Source organism: Apteryx rowi, unplaced genomic scaffold (genome assembly GCF_003343035.1).
Source record: "Apteryx rowi isolate R43461 unplaced genomic scaffold, aptRow1 scaffold_0, whole genome shotgun sequence".
NCBI lineage: Eukaryota > Metazoa > Chordata > Aves > Apterygiformes > Apterygidae > Apteryx > Apteryx rowi.
This window is the reverse complement of record NW_020447195.1, coordinates 11,793,444-11,812,555: the sequence shown is the minus strand read 5'-3', so window position 1 is coordinate 11,812,555 and position 19,112 is coordinate 11,793,444. Positions and strand designations below refer to the sequence as shown.

Here is a 19,112-nt window from a genome sequence, read left to right as displayed (position 1 = left end):
GGTCATACTCCTCATGAAAAGGTCTGGGGTTTGGTCTCTACTCTGAACAAGACATGTTTAAAGCACCACCAGCAAGCTAATCTCATTGGGCCCCCAACATGTCTTCATACTATTCAGTGGTGGGAAGTAAAAAAAATAAAAATAAAAGGCCTTACTACATGTAAAGTGTGAATGAGCAATGAGTAGGAACCTGAATTAATACTCAAGTAAAAGTGGTGACTACCTGGACTTTGCCCTTGTCACTACATCGCATGCAATGGCCACCCCAGATATTGCAGCATGATCCATGTGGAGCTTAGTCCCCACCAACTGAAAGCACAAATTCTCACCCCCAGAACCGAGAATTGCCTCCATGAGTCAGGAGTGCAGAGCCTAGAAACAGTGAGCATTGTTTTTATACTCCAGGGAATGCAATCGGAGCTCTTAAGCACGTTTTTTTCCTCAAGGATCTCTTTCATAGAAGGGAGGCACAGACTTCTCATCCAAACTCCTGCTGTAAATAAGTCATTTGCCCGTTTGGAGAAGCATCCTACCCGTAATTCAAGGCTGTGATGCAGCTGTCCAACTCAATGAGGCAAAAGATCCTGTCACATTTGTTGCGACTGATACCAAAGAATTCTATGCCATATTCACAGAGAGAGATCCTATGAAACAGAACTACTGACATGTTGACAGCACTCTGTTTTGCACAGAGATAAACGTTTTTAACCTCGGGTATGGACACCCGTTTTGACAGTGATTCACAAGCATGCACAGTATTAAACATGCTAACAACATACTCAAATACAAAAATCACAAACCAACTGACAACAAGGGTATAGTTCCCTTTGACTTCAGAGGTCAAGACACTATGCCCAGCTCCAGAACAGGTAGTAATGTTTGTAAGTATTTACCAATAGTTCAATCAGTAGATGCTATCCTCAGCAAGTTGCTCCGACACCCACATCTTTTGATGCAGTCCTTGATTAGTCTGGTCAAGCTGTGGAGAAGAGGAAACCAGTTGTTCTCAGAATTCAGGCAAAAAGGGTGCCACCATCTGCCACTCCATGAACTTCACTGTCACTTTAAGTGACAAATGGGCTTCCTTGTGCCTCTGTTCTGGGATGAACTCAACCCCAAAAGAGTTGTAAGTCAGACATTTTTTATCCATGATAGCCTTTAGAGAAAAGCAAAAAGTTCAAGAAAAACCCTACAAAGAATATTAGTTTGAAGATCATTAATGACAAGATGGAGAAAAAGAGGATTCAAGGGTCTAACTGCACTTCTCCAGCATTCAAGGCTGATTCGTTATCCTGTGCTCAGTCCAGAACAGTTGACTTAGCAGGCAGTAATTTGAGCTGAGACCAGATGTTTCTGTTTAAAAAGACTCTCCAGGGAAATTAATGAAAAATTTTCCTTATGTGAAAAATTGTTTTCCCTCTTATACTTCCTAAAAAGTTTTCAGGAAAGTAGTGGCAACACAGAAGGAAAGCATTTCTCGCACACATCTTCAAATATAAATTCACACCCCCTTCTGCTGCTTTGCTTCACTCTAGAGAGTGGGGAGAACACAGCCACCCCCCTATTGACAGGATCTCACTTAAAGTGACTTAGGAAAAGGCCACAAAACGGGCCAAGCTTCCTTTTCAGAGCTGCTTGCAACTGTTCCGTGCTGCATCTCCACCCTTGGAGCAGCCGCTCCTGACAAGATTTACAGACACAGAAACAGCAATAAACAGAGAGAGCAGACACCTGCACTAGGCACACGCTCCAGGCTACCAYGGCATGAGCTCCCTGGGGAGAGGACAGGACTGCAGCTACCCCTTTTACCGCTAAACAGGAAAAGGGAAGGGAAGGTCCCCCAGTAGGGAAACACTGGGCATCGCCGCGTATGCTGATCAGAGAGGAGTTGAGACCTTCCCATCAGTCAGATCCGTGAGCTGTATACCTACAGCGGGAGCACAGAGCAGCTTGAATGCATCACGCCAGCAGAGGAGGAGTCCTTCCCTGCTAACCGTCAGGAACTGTCCTGACGGACTCCAAGCTCTTTCACCACCTATCTCACACTGCCTTTAAACCACCTCTGGCTCAGGAAAAACTAGATTTCCAAAGGCCTGGGACCCTGAGAGAGAGAAGGGAGCAAGAGAGGAGAAACGAAGCGGGGTGGTAAGGATGAAAAGGGCATAATCTCTCCTCTGCCTCAGGTGCATTTCAATACATTTAGACAGGAGCACATCTGCTTGTCCAAACAGAAGTTAACTGACTCTGGGGCCCAAAGCGCAGCAGGTTAGTTTGGTCAATTTTTGCAACGGGGCTTCAAACTATGAGCACTGTTGAGCAGAGCCTGTACGTGCAGCTTTACAAACTGCCACACAAGGCAGGAAAGAAAATGGCTCTTTTAATCAGTCAGTCAAGATCTCTCTCTGATAGATGTTTGTCAAACCTTTGCACCCTTCCTAGACATTTGTGTACTAGTATTGCCCTGCCTTTGATATTAGGGTTAAAAAAAAAATCCTTTTTTCTCATATGAATATCTGAAAGGTAATTCCAAGATTTTGTGTGCTTTCCACCATAGACAGTCAGATTCTTCTTGCAGCCACTCGTGCATACAAAGACAAAAGTCTCTTCCTCCAGCCTCACGGCATTCTCCTCCTCTCCAGGCTAGCTTAACTTCAGTTCTTTTAATCTTCCTTAATAGGCCATGTTACCTCTGTAAATCTCCAAGCCATGAAGGAGAATAGCTGTCATATCTTATACTCTGGTTTGTTGTTGTAACAGACACAATCTACTAAATTGATGGTTTTACATACAATAGCCAAACCAAACTGACTAAACACAAAGGGGAACCAATTTCAAGCAGTCATTTATCACCAAATCTATTACCTTATAATAGACATTGTTCTTAAATTAGGGACTGGTTTATTAAACCAATTTCATTTGGAAGATGCTCATATTTTCTATTTGATGTAAAATGAATGCTTAAGTAGTAGGTATTTTTCATTGCATCACAGGAGAACCATTTAAGTGGAAGACAAACACAAGTAGCTTTTAGTGCACTATTGCTCCTCAAAAATGTCTTACCCTGGGATTACTTTTGTGGGCATCTTAAAGAGCAGCTGTGATTTGCTTTTCAGCATGTTATCCTTGCTTCTGAATTCCTGTAGCACATAGTCCAGCTATTCTTCCTGTAAGGCAGACAGTGATTTCATTAGCACAGTATCAAAGGGAGAGCAGAATTAATTATCTCAGGTTCTGTAGTGTTGACAGAGCGAGAATTATGGAAGATAGCTAAGAAAATAAACACTACCCTACTGTCAGTAATGAATGATGTTTGATTTTTGTGTTTAAAATAAATCAGGAAACTACTTTTGCAACTACTATTCCTTAGCCCTCATCTTTCATCACAGAGGACAGTACCATTACCCAGGCTGTAAAGCCATCACAATCAGTGTCAGTCTTCATGAACATGTCACCAATGTCTTTATCGTTAGTTTTCGCTATTATTTCTTCCATTGACATGCAGAACTTATTCATATCCAAACTTGTGAAAACAAGGATTATAAACTGAGAGCTATACTCAACCAGATAATTCATTACTGAGAAAAGAGATCATGAAGGCAGCATGTCATAATATTATTGTATCAAAGGCGACCCCAGAAAGAACCCTGTGGCAGATTTCTACAGTTTCCACATCAGCAAATGCATTTATTTGAAGTCTAAACTCTGCACATAGTTTCTTGTCATTATGCACCCAGAGAGGTATGGTATGCGGTTATTTTAAAACCGGCCATTTCTACATGCCATTTTCCAATTTGCATGTGTATCTGCAATAATTTTGCACACAAAACAAACCACTATGTAACTTCTAAGTGTTAAAATTGTCTTGTGAATACCACCTACTAACCTAAGTTTTTCTAAATTTACCAAAAATGGAATAACAGGTTGCAGCTACTGCCTTGCCTTAGTATTAGAAATATCTACCTGGAATGTTATTGCCTTTAAATATTGAAAGTTTGAAGGAAGAAATGAAGTTAGATTTTTCATAAAGACCATATCATAAATTAATAGGCAGGGGGAAGCTCCATTTTCATCAAACATTTTGAGCAATGTTACCCAGCCACTTTGTTGTGTAGTCTATGTTAAATATTCCCAGTGAATCTAACACAGTATCTCCTCAGGAACATCCACTTTAAAGCAACTTTATATATAAATCTCAGAAATGATACTGCTACCAGTCTATGTGAATCAAAATTCAAAGACAGATCCTAAATCATATGAAAAAACTGTGCAGTTACAGCAAATACATCTTAATGGATATGTCTGGCAACCCAGTTCAGATCAGCCCATGTCAAAGGATACCTAGAAGCACAAAGACAGGGGAAGAAAGCCTAACCGTCATAGCAGGTGAACATTAGGATACGTATCAAAAAAGTGTATGACGGGGAAACTGGAAAGTTGAGATTTATGTCTACATCCACTACTAAACTCCTGTATGATGTAAGATTAATCACAGCCTCCCTGAGCCAAGTTTCTCCATCTGTAAAACTGAGGTGATAATACCACAATAACCAGTCTGGGTTGGGGGAAGAATGAGAATTAACGTCTGCAGCAGAAAGATGCTGGAATGCTATACTGTACCTGCAACACCATTATCTTCATAGGTGACTTTAACGTGAATCACCTTCCAAAAAACAAAATCTAGAGGCTGTCAATTTTGTTCTTTTGACTTAAAACTTGCATTCTGGCTTCATATTATAGAATTAAGATAACAAAACATACATCTGTGCTATCCACTTTCACAATTGTTACGAATAAAGAGGAGTTACCAAACATTAGGATAACAAAAAGAAAAGCCATTAAATACTGAAATGCTCTGGAACAGAGCTGCATCACCACCTCCAGCCTTGCCTGTGTTCGCTTCCTGGAATATTTTCGCCAATTTCTGTAAGCACTTAGGATTAATCCTATCTTCTACTTATCAGGCATGGGAGATATCTACAGAAAACAGCCTTTGACCTCTGTCTGAAAACCTCGTAGGCTGAAAAATAGTAGGATTCGAAAACAGATCAGACTTTTTACGACACTCAGAATCTCGTAATTATGTCTTGCAGAAAGGGAAGAAGAGTTGCAGGACAGCAGATATACTGGAAACACTCTTAAAAGGTTACTATTTCTGACAAACTATCTACAGCTATAAGAAATAGTCTCTGTTACAAAAGCTTTACAATCCAAGGTAACTGTGCCAAAATCTCTTACTAGGGTAAGCAGACTTTAAAGATAATAGCCCTGTGACAGCAGAACTATCTGAAGGAAACTTATGATAATGCAAACATTAAAACTCTGTTTTGACAAGGCTTTATAACAAATTCCAACACATCTTTAGCAGTACAAGTTTCAATTCATAGCTGTGGTGCAGCTGCCAGAAAGTTACCTGGCTAGAGAGGGCATCAAACGCCGGTGGATGGAGCGGCCGTAGCCGCCTCTCTGGAGCGGCTGAAACTCAGGGGCATCTCGGGGCTCGTTTGCCCAGAGAGCAACAGGGTGAAACTAGCAGAGCCCTTGCTCAGTGCTGAAAACAAGATCTTCCCTGCAGAAGCTTTATGTAAACATGGATGTGTCCTGCTCTGGRCACAGCCTCGAAAGCAGGGATAATCGGGCACAAAATAATTCTGATCAAAGAGCATTGCAGTAAGCTTCATGTACAGGAGAAAGCTTTTTTCCCTCCCATCTGCAACAGCTGCGAGAGCATCCCCCCTCCTGGAGATTTGGCTGCCAGGGTGCACAATATCTACTGATTTCAGTATATTAACGTAAGCTTGTAACTACTGATTCTCCCACAAAAAAACCTAAAGCAATGTAAGAGTTTCGGTGGGGGGGGGGGTTTTTTTGTTGGGTTGTTTTTTTTTGTTTTTTTTTTTTTTTTTTTTGAAAAAGTGACCCATTGTAGTTGTTTCATTGATCCCATCCAAACTGTGTTTCAACAGAGCTAAAGAATGCAGACTTTTGCACTCTACTCACCTACATCATGGCATTCATTTACCTCACGCTGTTTTTGAAGACAAAGATCGCTAAACAAAAGCAGACCAGGTCTACCCTGAAAGTTCAAACAAACAGAAATAGCCCTATGAACATGCTGCCATGACAATGCCGTGACCACAGCTCACACCCAAACTAGCTTAAGATTAGCCAGTGGAGATAATACTATCAGGGTAGCCACGGCAGTACAGAGCCCAACACATGCTAATCACCCGCACACTTAACCTCCCAGGCCCAYGTGACTTGAACAAAACATAATAAAACTGCAGTAAGAATGAAAGTGATCTTTCATTCCCCTATTAGATATGGGGAAACTGAAAGCTCCTAAGCACTATGACATCCATCCAAATACCTAATAAGGATCTTCTCTGATTGGGATTTCTAGGCAGATTCAGAAAAAGAGAGCCTTCTCTGAAAAAGGAGGGAGCTAGCTTCCCCCMGCTGACGCGCTCTCCTTGCGTCCCCTCTTTCAGCACTAACCATGCCAGAGTAAAACAGCTGTTGCTTCTGGAAGACCATGGGACTCTTGTGGGGCTAYTCACCATTGCAGCAACACACGTTTCTTCTGTTCCCACTTCCCTTGTGTATCCGCTGGGGACCTGAACATGAAGTCATGAGTGAGGTCTGTTAGATCACTATTCCACAGATTCTGAACAACTAAAGGACTTCAAGGGAGACTCCTCCTTCCCGTCATCCTCTTGACCAAYTTATCAAGGATTTTATTAATCCTGCCCCAGAGGGTCCTGATGGATAAAGGAGTTGCTCTTCAGCTGTTCTGTAAAAGCACTTTTCCATGTAATGATAGTTGGACACAGGAGGYCCTCTGAGAACACATCCCCACTGCTCCTGAGGTCCCAGGGAAACAGCTCCCAGGGTTCCTGCTCCAGCTCTTCGCCCTACTCTGTCTCTGTGCAAGGCTGCTGTGGAGTCTCACTCCAGTCCTCACGGCCACTATCACAGAACTCTCAGTCCATTTTCTGCCTTTTTCTCAAACCCCTCTGAGAGAAATGCCAAGATGAAATAYGGCTTTGTATTCAGGTTTTGAAAAYGSACCCATCTCCACTGTCCCCCCCCCCATTTTAGCCTCATTTGTTYATTGCTTCATAAATATCAATCTGCAGAGCTTTGAATAAGAGGATATTTATATCCATGCAGTCTCATGAGACTTAAAGCCTCCCAAATGTCCATTCATTCTTATGTATTCCCTGGGGACAAAACCAGAGCCAGAGYGCTATCAGAAGATTGACAGACAACCATTTTACAAAATTACTTTCAAGAGGAAGATGTCTGCAAAACATCTCTCTCAGACTTAAAAACAGAAACTTACACCAGTTCCTGTTTTCTACAGTTCCGAGAGGTCAGCCACAATTTTTATTTTTATACACATACACACACACAAAATAAAAGTGTGTGTGTGTGTGTGTGTGTGTGTGTGTATGTAAGGCCACTATTGAAAAGCTAGCAAGCCTTAGTGAGTAAGGGAAAAGAGTTAGTTTTAAAAAAAGCGGCCTTTGTCTCTACAGAGCTTTGAAGGATGCCCTCCAAGGAGGGGAGAAAAAGGGGAAGGAAAAAAGTTTGTCAGTTATTCTTCCCTTATGATATAAGGTTGGAATTGCCCTCTCTAGACTTTTCTTTTGGTCTTCGGAAATTTCAAGGACCAAGTTTAACTTGTTCCTGCTCTATTAAGGAAAAAAAAAACAAAAAAACCACTTCCTTGGAAGATACAGATTTCTGTCTTAACGATAGTATAAGAATGCTAGCTTCAGCAAAAATGCTGTTTCTTCCAGACAGTCTGATCCTTCAGTTTAACAGGTATTACCCAAAAAAGATAACCCATTTGTTTTTCACCTTAGATGCACATTGCCTGTATTAAAACTCTAACTTTTCTGCAGAACTGCTATGTAATCACATATTCACTGTGCTGTACTTGTGCACTGATTATTCCTCTTTAAGAATAGAATATTGCACTTTTGCTTCCTTTCTTTAAAAATGTTCTCACATCAGGTTTCTTTCAAGTTTTAYTTGTCAAGTATTTCATACCATGCTTGAATTTGTCCCTTTGCATTTATCCTGTTCCTTTATGACTGCGACCTTCTCTAATTTCTTATTCTCTATATACCCTTTGYGTTCTTCAGTCACATTTGTTTAACACACTTCCTTCCTCCATATTTGGATAGTTAATGGGCTTAGTATCAATTTCTGCAAGGAACTGACAGTCACAATTCCAAAATCTCATCCCAGATCTTACTTACCAACTGAGTTTGAGGCCTCCCTTCTGCAAAACCATGGTTTGTATTTTTGTTCCCTCTGTCCTAAGGATCATCAGCTTCAGTATTCCATACTCTCATCCAAGCTGCTTGCTGTTTCATATTCCAGTTAACCAGAACTGGAGCTGCAACATCCTTGTCTTGTTGCTTTCTCTGTTCTCTGCATCAGAAGATCAGTAAATTCTTCAGCTCTCTTGCTAACAATCCACAGGTTCCCTGCTGCACTTTTTTTCCTCAGGTACCTGGGTAGCTTGCATCCCCTGTAATAATAAAGTCCTGTAGTTTGGTAGATTTTTCCAGTTGTTCACAAGATTCCAACCACCAAACCCCACTGATCTGCTGATCTACTATGCTGGAATTTTGCCAGAGCACTCATATTATTTTTCCACCTTAAGTCCCTTTATACAGTTTTACATTCCCCCAACTCTGAAAGGGATATACTTGACCTAAGGCTCATACATGAAGCAACATTATCCTTTTTTCATCTCAGCCTGTGCTTTGCCAAAAAGCTACTACCCTTGAATTAAAGTTCTAGGCACGCAAGTTATCCCATTAACCCTGTTAGGTCTATATTATCATTCCCTGTATTACTTGCACTACTATACAAATTGAGAATAGTCTGTCACCAATACAGCCCGAAAACCTCATTAGGTTTTCACACTGACTTGCTAAAAATCTTCCCCTTGTGAGAAGYAGATCCCAGCCTTACCCATAGGAGGATGTTGTCAAAGAAGAAAAAAGGGAAGGGGCAGGGAGGGAAGCAAACACACACCTCAAGGACACACTTGTTCTTGAGGACAGACATTTGTCTACAAGATCACCAAGTGCTTAAGCAGTCACATTAAATAGTGATATGATACAACAGTGAGTAAGTTATTGGCCTTTATTTGAAGGCTTTTAACAGTTACAGTAAGAATTGTCATTGCAAACCAGGAATTTTGAAAAGATTGAACAATAAAAGTTAAAAAAAACATCCACAAGCCCACCTGTAAGACAGACATGTCGGTACAGAAAGGAGAGGTGAGCTTTTGGTTCTTCCATTCCGTTCACTTTTCAAATATCTGATAAAACTAAGAGCCTAAGAAAGGTTGGATGCTATCTGAATTGTTCCAGCAGGTGAGCATTTAATATTTAACAGCATATACTGTACCAGTGTAACAGAGTAGCTATGTTAAGTTTATGGGTTTGAGTTGGATTTGTTGTGGTTGCTTGCTTTCAAAAAAGACATTAAAAAAAGATTATGCCAAGGTATCTATAACATAGACAGGTAAGTTGACCATATAAGTTTGCCCATTCTATTTATAACTCATCTTGGTGATACAGAAGGCATGTAAGCAATTGGAAATCTTAGCAGCATTTGACTTACAAGACCGCCACTTCAATTTAGTTTTATAATGCACATCCAGTAGGTCCACACATTGAACAGTCTCACATGGTCAAGGAGAGCACCAGCACTATTTCTGACTCATCATTCTCTTAGCATTAAAGCGTATTTGCTTGCTTCTAGTAGCAGAGAACAAAAATTGACCCATCTGGTTATCTGGGTACTTCACAGTTTCACACATGCAATCTTGAGGGTGGGGGGACTTGAAGAAACCATGTTCCAATGTGCAACTGAACCATCAAGAGTACTGAAACACCCAAGAAGTCATCTTAAGTCACACATTATTGCCATCTTTTGCTTYGAGTTGGTGGAAGAATGGAGTTGAAAATAGTATGCTTTTGATCTCAAAGCGAACAAGTAATGGTAAAGAAGATTTTATGTGCATCAAAAAAACTTGTTTTTTGAAAAAAACCTCGTACAGAAGCGACTGTGCTTCTGTAGTCCAACACCAATATTGCAATATCAGGAGGCACTGCCAGCAATGCCTATTCTTTAGAATAAAGCATCTGTAGAACACTTAGGGTTCTCCATCATGATAGATAAACCTTTTGGGGAATGCTTCCAAYTTCAAAGTTAGACACATCACGCAAGCACTTCTCTGAAGAAGCCAGTCAGTGTACACATCTGTAAAAATAACATTTAAGCTCATCTACAAAACATACTCCAACTGAAACAAAACTAAGTTAAGAGTCAATCTGCTCAGACAGACTGGTGACAGATGCCACAATTAACATCTGTTTATAACCACTGTTTCAGCCATTTCACCACTTAGTCATGTGACAGYGTTCCTATTATCCAACCCCATTCTTACACCTTTAGAAGGAAGAAGCCAACAATACAGTCACATTTCATCTGCTTGGGAAAGAATGAAAAGTGATGTTTTCCCCAGCCTACTCCAAAGAAAGTTTCAACATTACTGCTACTCCAGTTAGCAAWGAATGTAACTAGGACTGGAGAATGAAAGCCGATATTCCAGGTCCTGCAAGCTTCAGAATGAAACTATTGTGATTTGCCTGATCATATCTGAAAGTACAAGAGACTCCAGTAGACATGACACTCTTGAAATACAGAACTTTATTTAGAAACTGCTTAAAATAGAAAAACCCTGTCAAGAAAAAATCCAAGTCAAATATGGTTTCTCAGTAAAATGGAGTTTCAGGGCAACAAAAGTCTAAAAGGCCACAAGAGAAATAGCACCACTGCAATTTTAAACAATGGCTAGATACTTGCATTTTTTGGCATTCACTGAATTTGGGTTTTTCTCTGAATTTCACAAAGATTCATGCACTACACAACAATTACCATAAAATGCTCTCCTACACACATTTTAGGACAAGCTACCACCAGAAACAAATGAATACAAGCACAACAGGACTGATCAATCTCAGTAGTGAAAGGGGAATCAGAAGTCTTGCAGGATCTTGTCAAACACAAAAGTAATGAGGGGCATGATAGCAAGAAAAAAAAAAAGACAGTTAAAGAAAGTACTTTAAATATTAATATTTAAGTTAGTCTCAGTACTGTATTTTCTGCAATAACATTAGCTCTGTTAGCCAGCACCTTTTTAGTTTCACCCCAGAAGATTACTGAACTGGCAAGTATTATTAGATACACCCTGGTTTAAAAAAAAAAAAAAAAAAGACAAAGTTCATCCTCATGTGCTCAATTCACTTTCATTCTAAGATAGTTGCACAGTGCAAATCCTGTTATAACCATTTGATTTGACCAGCACTCCTTGGAATGGGGAAGAGAAAAGAACCAGTGGGAGACCAGAAGGTATACCAACAAAAATAAACAGAAACAGGACAAGAGCCAGGAAGAAAAATTACTTTTAGGCAATAAGACTAGATGCCCTTTTTTGTTTTTTGTTTACAGAAAACACAGTACATTTTGGCAAAGTCATTAGCCACAATGCCACAGAAAAAGGCTTTAGCGCTCTTCAAGGTAATTTATGTGTCTCAGCTGTTCATACTCCCTCTAATCTTGTGACAGGCAACAGTAAGGCCTATTGCAACGAGAACTAATCACTTAGTAAGCAGCTTTACATAGGAATGGAGTTTTGATTTAATAGCCCCTTTTGAGCACTTGCTGACAAAGTAAGACTGCCATGCAAGGCCTCTCAAACAGCAGTGTATGGAGTCAAACAAGTGTCTACCCCAGTATGAAGCACATAAAATCTCCTGTCACATTACTTCAATTTGGCATATGGAAGCATATTTTAAATACTCTTAAGGCATTTAATTATAATTTCTCTGCTGCAATTTCACATTAACTCAATCTTTCTGTGAGTCAGAGTCTTTAATTTCTCTACTACACACCATCTTAGATACAAAAAGAGTCTTTCCACAAACCAGTGTTTTACCAGCAAACCATTCTGCAACAAGTTCCAAATATTCAGCCTCTTGCTCCCTAAATATACCAACTAGATGTGAATACTGCTCTGCTACAAAGTGAGAAAGAGCTCCTAACTCAAACCCACTGTAAAAAGAGTGAAACTTCTGCAAAGTGCACTTTAAGAAGAGGTACTTTTTGCTTATGAAAAGAAACCAGTGAGTCCTCTAAGAATAAAGTGGAGTATTTTACAGTTAAGCACATGATCTGGGGCAAAGAATTCTGATGTTGCTGCTCTGCTGGTACAGTATGTGGTCTGTTAATACTCTTCTTGTTCCTCCTGCGGTGCTCCTTCGTCAGGTATCACAAAGCCTTCCTGAAGAGGGGATAAAACAAGGGCTTTAATGAAAAACTGATCTCAAACCAGTTCCTGGCTACTCTTAAGATATATGCACCCTTCCTTTTACTTTTCACTTAGGATAGCGGAAAGGAAATACCATCAAGTTATTTACAGTGTTAGTATATACTACCAGACAAATTATTTTCTCATCTTTGATCCATTTGTTACATACTCTTCATGTAAGCCTAAGCTTGTTTGCTGTCTGAATAGAATTATGTTATCTGTTCCTTTATTACAGGAAAAAGCTAGGCCATAAACCTAAAGGAAAAAACACAAGTAGAAATGGAGGGAACACTAGAAAACAGCCCAACTTCCAGTTATGGGAAGAAAAAAAAAAGAGAGAGTAATCCAATTTCTGCAAGATTACTTACATCTGTGGCATAAAGAATTTCCACAATCCGCTGCAACACTGGATCATTCTCCCCTTCATTCTCCTGGCAGATCAATTCAATGTTTCTCAGTTTGCCAAAGTAGAAGTCTCTCTCCTTCTCCAAATCTTCAACAGTAAGTTTCAATACATTGATCTGCCCAAAAAATATCAACAGTAATTTCTCCACCAAGAAGAAAATAAGGTAGTGGTTTATTCAAATGGTGAGATTCCCAAAGTTATCAGGAGGGTATTCATATGCAAAGCACTTTAGAAATAACCAAAACTTGGGGGGAGGGGGGTACTATTTCACAAATCATAATGTTACTTCTACAGAAAAACATTCAGCCCAAAACACGCAATATCCTTTGGAAATTCTAACAACACAGGTAAAAAGCCAACTGCTTGCAGTTTTCATTGCTAACACATTCTTTCAAGTCAACTCTCATGCCAAAGGGAGTTTTAGTTGCACTGCATTCAGTATTGCAGTGAAGTAGCAGCTGCTCATAGCTCAGTTGGAATGCTGTGATATCTGCAACACAGCTGTGGAAATACTTAAAAACAATGCTATGTGGGATATGGCACATACTAGATGTAAATGTCTGGGTACTAGTGTACTGCATAAGAAGTTTCGCTCCTATCAGGAGAGTGAGACCACTATAATAAAGGTTTCAGATTAAGTGACTTCAAAGGAGCTTGCTACATTACGATCTCTTTCTTGTATCTCCCTGTCCAAGTCATTCAGCTCTATACATAATTAAATAAATAAATAAARCCACCCCACACAGAAATCCATAACACATAGATCAGTACACAGGGCCATTTTGATCAACACACCTGCTCAATCAATCCTGCTGATTCATCATCTCCTGGAGCCTTTTTGACCATTCCAGTACCACCTTTTGGAGTTGCTGAAGTTCTCTGTGTAACAATGGGCCTCTGTGGGGCTGTAAGATTAAATCAGAATTAGCTCCCCTCAGAATATATATATTTTTTCCTCTTCTAAAGGTACCCTCACCCTTCCAGACACATTTAGACACATAGGAACCTGTCTTTAAATTTCTCTATACAAAGYGTTCCTTCTCCCTGACTCCATGCAACATGGCTGTATTCTTCAACATGTGTTGGCACCAATTATTGCTATCTTTTCTTTTAGAGAAAATTATCCTTTCTGTAACTCCCAGATAACTGGGTACTACTGTTTGAGTCGATGTTTAAGACTAGCATCTCTGAAATAAGCTGCAAAATACTATAATTTGATGCGCTGAATTTAAACAGGCACTCAGTCTTGCTTTCCTGAAGTTTTTTTATGATCTAGATAACCTTTAAATATTTACTCTACCTGCACTGCCAGAGCCGAGAGCTTTCTTGGGTTTGTTCACAACTGGAGCAACGAGGTTTGGTGCTACTGTCTCTTGGCCTTGTCGAGCAGCAACAGGATCATACTCCTTCCCATCATAGTTTGCATCAAAAAATTTTTTGAACCACTGAACAAATTCAAAGTTGTCCTGAAATTTTCCTTTCACTAGTTTGTCCACAGGAATTATCTGAAAAAAGGTAAAAACTTGTATTAACAGTAAAGAATCTTTACCTTTACGTATAACAAGTTTTAATAAGAGTGCACTCAGGAGATACACAAATGCAGTTCTTCTATTCTAAAGAAAATCTTCCTTAAACATAAGTGCCTCTTAAATAGTAAGATTTTCCTAATAATTGGAATTAAAAAAAAAAAACCACACATCATGGTTTCACTGTGAGTGTCCAACTAATTTTAAGCAGTTTTGCAGTAAGGCTTCTGCTGCACCAAGTTTCAACACCAAACTTCTTCCTGCACTTTTGAAGCCAGCTCATCCAGCACTAGTTTTCATAAATCTGAATTGCTGACCAATTTTTACAGACTACTAACATAAAGAACTGTTGCAAAATTTAAACACTGCCTTTTTCATAGACTCCAATTATACTCTTAATTCCAGAGATGCTGAAAAATAAGATTATTAAAAGGATGCAGCAAATTGTGACTTCCTGTCTGTAGGCCACCAGCTGAGAGTCTATCAGGTTTGGCAGGGGCAAAGAGTCATTACCCTTATATAGTCATTTAACATTTAAAAGCATGGCTGCCCAGCTCTGGACATATTGCACGAGTCAGGCTGTACTTTCCCTAAGTAGAAGCCTGATTAAATGTGTGCTGAAGCTATTAGAAACCACAGAATGAGGTACCTTCCAATAAATAAAGAACCAAGTTTTAACACCAAACTGCTTAGTGTTGATCAAATATGCTGTCAGTAACTATTACCTAGATAAATCACCCTTCCGTGAATATAATTATTTAATCTGAACAAGTATTTTCTCATTTCTCAGATCTAAGATCTCATTTTCATCATCTTAAAATTAAATAAGCTTGTAAAGAGGAACTTGAAGTCATTAAGACTACCATACCAACAGGTTATGGGATCATACCTGGTACAAAGTTGGTTCAAACAGGAGGCTTAAGTACAATTTATCTCAGATTTTCTGCATTAATTTGTATCTTATATAGAATTTAAATGGAAAAATTAATCATATCATTAAGAGCTGGAAGCCTAACCTTGGCTGGAGTAAAGTAGATATTGTCCCAAGTCAACAAGAGCAAGAACCCTAATGCAAACCAGAAGCAAGCTGTGCTCCAAGATTTATTCAGGTCTGGAGATGGAAGTGCTGATAACACATTCCATCTACTTTGATGTTAAGAGCAAGGAGAATCAGTTATAACCCAGCTTACTTTGTCAACACCCATTCGTTTAAAACCTGCTTGTAGAATCTTGAAGTTTTGAATGTACTCATGCTCCAACTTTGCTTGAAACTTCACTTTCTTGAGTGCTACAGAACCCGGGAAGAGCATGTCCATGAACTGACAGTAGGCAGCACCTGCCAAAAGAAAAAGTTCATGTGCCAKCTTATTTGAAGTGAAAACATAAGCAAGTTCTTTTGACACACCATTTACTACAATAGGAAATGGAGGTTCAGCTTACTACCCTGCTGTTCAGAAGCCTGCTTAACTGCAAGCTGCTACCAAAAAAATCTGTTCCTTCTCTGTCATTGTCCCCAGCCACACATTCTCTCTGCCTTTCCGGCTTCAGCTCTAAAGAATACAGGTCCTAGGATGAATCAAGTCAGCTCACTAAGCCCACAAAAGTTACTTTTCAGTCAGATCAGCAAACTGACCTGACTCACTCYTCAGCTACATGATCCCTTAAAGGAAACAAAAGCAAGGTATCAGGAGCCTTTAATCTTCTGTTTTGGTGCAGTATGGCCTTAAATAACCTTCAGCTGATTACAGGATCAAACTTTTGGTCTCATGACTTGAGCCCCTACGAGCAACAGCAATACTGTCTCCGAAAGTCCAAGAAACAAAACCAACATGTAATTTGGATTTCATTCCTTCATGGATATCAGTACAGATCCCAGAYGTTATGTGCTTCTAAGAGAGATATAATCTAGTATTATGAATATTAATAGATCTAAACCAGAACAGTTATTTTAAATAATTATATTTAATAATTAATAAAATTAAGATTTACTTAATACAGACTGAGCCTATCCACAATTCAAGATGCCCTCAAAGTTAAGAAGCCAAATTAAGCTGCATTATATTTAAACCAAGTCTTAATCAAAAAAACTCAAATAAGCTAGTATTTCTTCCTATCCATTTTAAATTCTTTGTATACATCAATTCAGCTCTCACTACAATTAGAACAAAAGAAGGACTCAGTTAACCCATAAAAAGCAAACAACTGTCTCCCAAAAGAGAAAATTAGCTTTTGTAGAACATACATACTCCATTAAAAAGACATTTTTAAAACTATATGGGTGCTTGCAGTGATAACATGTAATCGTATGCCATTGAAAATACAAGTGCAACACTCTGAGAACCATTCCTCCCCACAAATACCAAAAACTTAAGTGCACGCAGAGAATAATAGGAGCCTGAACCTAAAACATCAGACAGCTACACAACAAGCTTTTGTGAGCAATCTAAAAGTCAAGAATTAATACATTACGATATAGGCCTAAGCAAGTCTATTCATGTCAATCCCAGGTAATGGAAAGTCCTATACTGTCCACTTTCTATCAAGACATTTGCAGGCTGTTTGGGACTCCTGATATTTACCTGTGATAAACAGAAAATTTCTGCTTCGCTACAGGTGCAAAGAAAAAAATACCTTGGTTTTGATCTGCGCTGTCTTTCAGTTCACTTACTGAAGGACTCCAACAGCCAGCTCAAAAAYAGATGCCTTCCAGAGAGCAGTGTTTTGCTAACTATCTGGCAATCAGAGAGAAGCATGATTTAAAGAGCAGCAGCATAAGCCAAAGGCCTTCTTTCATATATTTACGCAGCACTGAATTGCTGCTACTCCCCTTACCAAAGGGAGCAAAGAAAGTCTGGAGAYTTGCTTTCAAATGACTATGAGTGTAAGTGAAAGCCACTTCCATCCATGCAGAGGCACAGAGTATTTTTGCAGACACAGAAAAGGGACATTATTCAGAACATACCACATCATAAGCTCTCAGCCTTCTGCTGAAAACAGGTTAGCTGAGATTCTGCGCAGTCACTATTAATGTCCTCACTTCTCAGGGGCAGAGCCCCACAGCATTTGAGACTTGCATCAACTCTAAGCAATTGTTCTTATTTTAAACCTGCCTATCTGAAAGAGGATAATGCTTATCATTTCTCTTAATTCTATGATTCTAGATCTTTAGTTCCTTCATCCTTGCCGACTTTCTCTGTCATTTCACTAGACAAAAAGCTGTTCCAGTACTTGTCAGAATAGTACAAGTACTATTCTAAGTTCCCAACTTCTGTTACCCTTGTGAATGTTTCTTCCATGGACTCAGCCACAGGCTGTACCGACAGTTCCAAATTTAYTTTTTACTTCTTCCCCCTTTTATTCTGTCTGCAGCTTTCATATCTCCCATTGTGTGAGCAACATCTTATGTCAAGTTCACCATATGAGTTGAACTTCCACTTTTCACCAAATCCCCTTGTATTTCTGCTGCAGTTATCCAAATAATCATCTTTAAACAAGCCATGTTCTGAGCCTTGGTTTCCTTTTCAGCTCGTACTCCACACACTATTATTTTTCCTTCATTTTGACAACCCTCCTCCCCTATGTGTACACTCCTCTCTGACTGACACATGACTTTATTTCTGTACCTTAATCACTTCTTTTCTGCTTACAAGTCTATCCAAGATTCAGTCTTGCTAAAGTCAACTCAAGCCAAAGTGACTTGGAGTGACATAGATGGAGATGCTCCTTTATCATCAGGAGTTGTGAAGTCCTGAAGGTGAGCCCAAGAGAGTTAACAGTGTCTTCCTCACATCTCTCCTTCTGCCCCATCTGAATCTTTAAGCACCTTCCAAATCTCCCAGGTGTTCTCCTCTCCTCCATAAGACTGTTTATGCTAGTTACTACACTTAGAAGATTTGCACACTACCATCACAACTAAGTACTTAATTTCCCTTGAAAAACACTCTCCTGTAAGAATCTGTCACATCARCCTCCATTCCTTCTAATTCCTTTTATACTGCAGTGTGTCAGAAGAAGACTACACCTTTCCATTATGCTTAGATTGCTAAAAATAATTTAAATAAAACTCAAATCACAAGCAAATTATAACACAAAATGCTAGATTAACTTGACAGCGAATCTGTTAACACCAGTTTAGCCAACAACATTGCTATAGAGGGTCAGCATAGACGGTTTACACAGCACAGTTTTATCTCTATAAAGAGATAGTGCAAATCAAATTTAGAATTCTTTTTGCCATCAGTCCTCTTACCTGAGCATAACTGTTCAATCTTTGTCAGCGTCAGCTGCAGAGACTCATTGATCCACGCAAGCATGTCATGTCGACTCAAGTTATCACTAGTCACTGAAGTAGAATACACATTAACTGCCATTTTCTGAAAGACAGAATTAAAGGGGTAAGTGTCACACGTGGTAACGTCGCACGTTCATCACTTCTGCTAAGGCGAGCTCATAGTTACAGGCACTTCCTTTTAAACCTTCATGACGGAACAGGCAAGYGTAAGATGATTCACAGGAAACACARTGAAGTTGTCCAMCACTAACAGGTGGAAAGACCTCGCTTCATCACAGCTGTAAAGGCGATGGTTTAGTGTTTTTCGAAAGAAAATTAACATTAAGCCACCACTCTCACAGAAACTCCGACGAAAGGAATCACAGCTGCTGCAAATTATTCGCCCTCCTTACCCACGCCGGCCGAGCGAGGCAGAACCGCTCCCCGGCAGAGCGCGGCGTCTCTCCAGGGAGAGACACCGAGCGCCCGGTGCCGCCCGGCCCCGGCGGC

General features: G+C 39.7%; 2 protein-coding genes across 8 annotated transcripts in view; both read right to left on the bottom strand.

Moving 5' to 3' along the window:
- Window positions 1–9,357, bottom strand: part of LOC112976124 — a 35,702-nt gene extending 26,345 nt beyond the window's left edge. For all 6 annotated transcript variants that reach the window (XR_003257331.1, XR_003257607.1, XM_026088274.1 and 3 more), the window contains exons 1-6: window positions 9,269–9,357; window positions 8,268–8,542; window positions 6,558–6,614; window positions 5,998–6,073; window positions 3,061–3,164; window positions 894–979 (exon numbers count right to left, since the gene is read on the bottom strand). The gene's annotated coding sequence lies outside the window, so the exon portion shown is untranslated. The remainder of the gene's footprint in view (window positions 1–893; window positions 980–3,060; window positions 3,165–5,997; window positions 6,074–6,557; window positions 6,615–8,267; window positions 8,543–9,268) is intronic.
- On the bottom strand, window positions 9,152–18,988 carry MAPRE1 (microtubule associated protein RP/EB family member 1). 2 transcript variants are annotated; one of them, XM_026056252.1, is made up of 7 exons: window positions 18,582–18,669; window positions 16,964–17,064; window positions 15,523–15,668; window positions 14,107–14,311; window positions 13,602–13,711; window positions 12,769–12,921; window positions 10,723–12,373 (listed from the first exon to the last, which is right to left on the bottom strand). In XM_026056252.1, exons 3-7 carry the CDS (start codon window positions 15,646–15,648, stop codon window positions 12,317–12,319), a joined length of 651 nt encoding a protein of 216 aa, XP_025912037.1. In that variant the 5' UTR covers window positions 15,649–15,668; window positions 16,964–17,064; window positions 18,582–18,669; the 3' UTR covers window positions 10,723–12,316. The 2 variants fall into 2 exon arrangements, with proteins under 2 accessions (XP_025911958.1, XP_025912037.1); XM_026056173.1 differs by lacking the exon at window positions 16,964–17,064 and having other exon boundaries at window positions 9,152–12,373; window positions 18,582–18,988.
- Window positions 18,989–19,112: the final 124 nt, after the last annotated feature.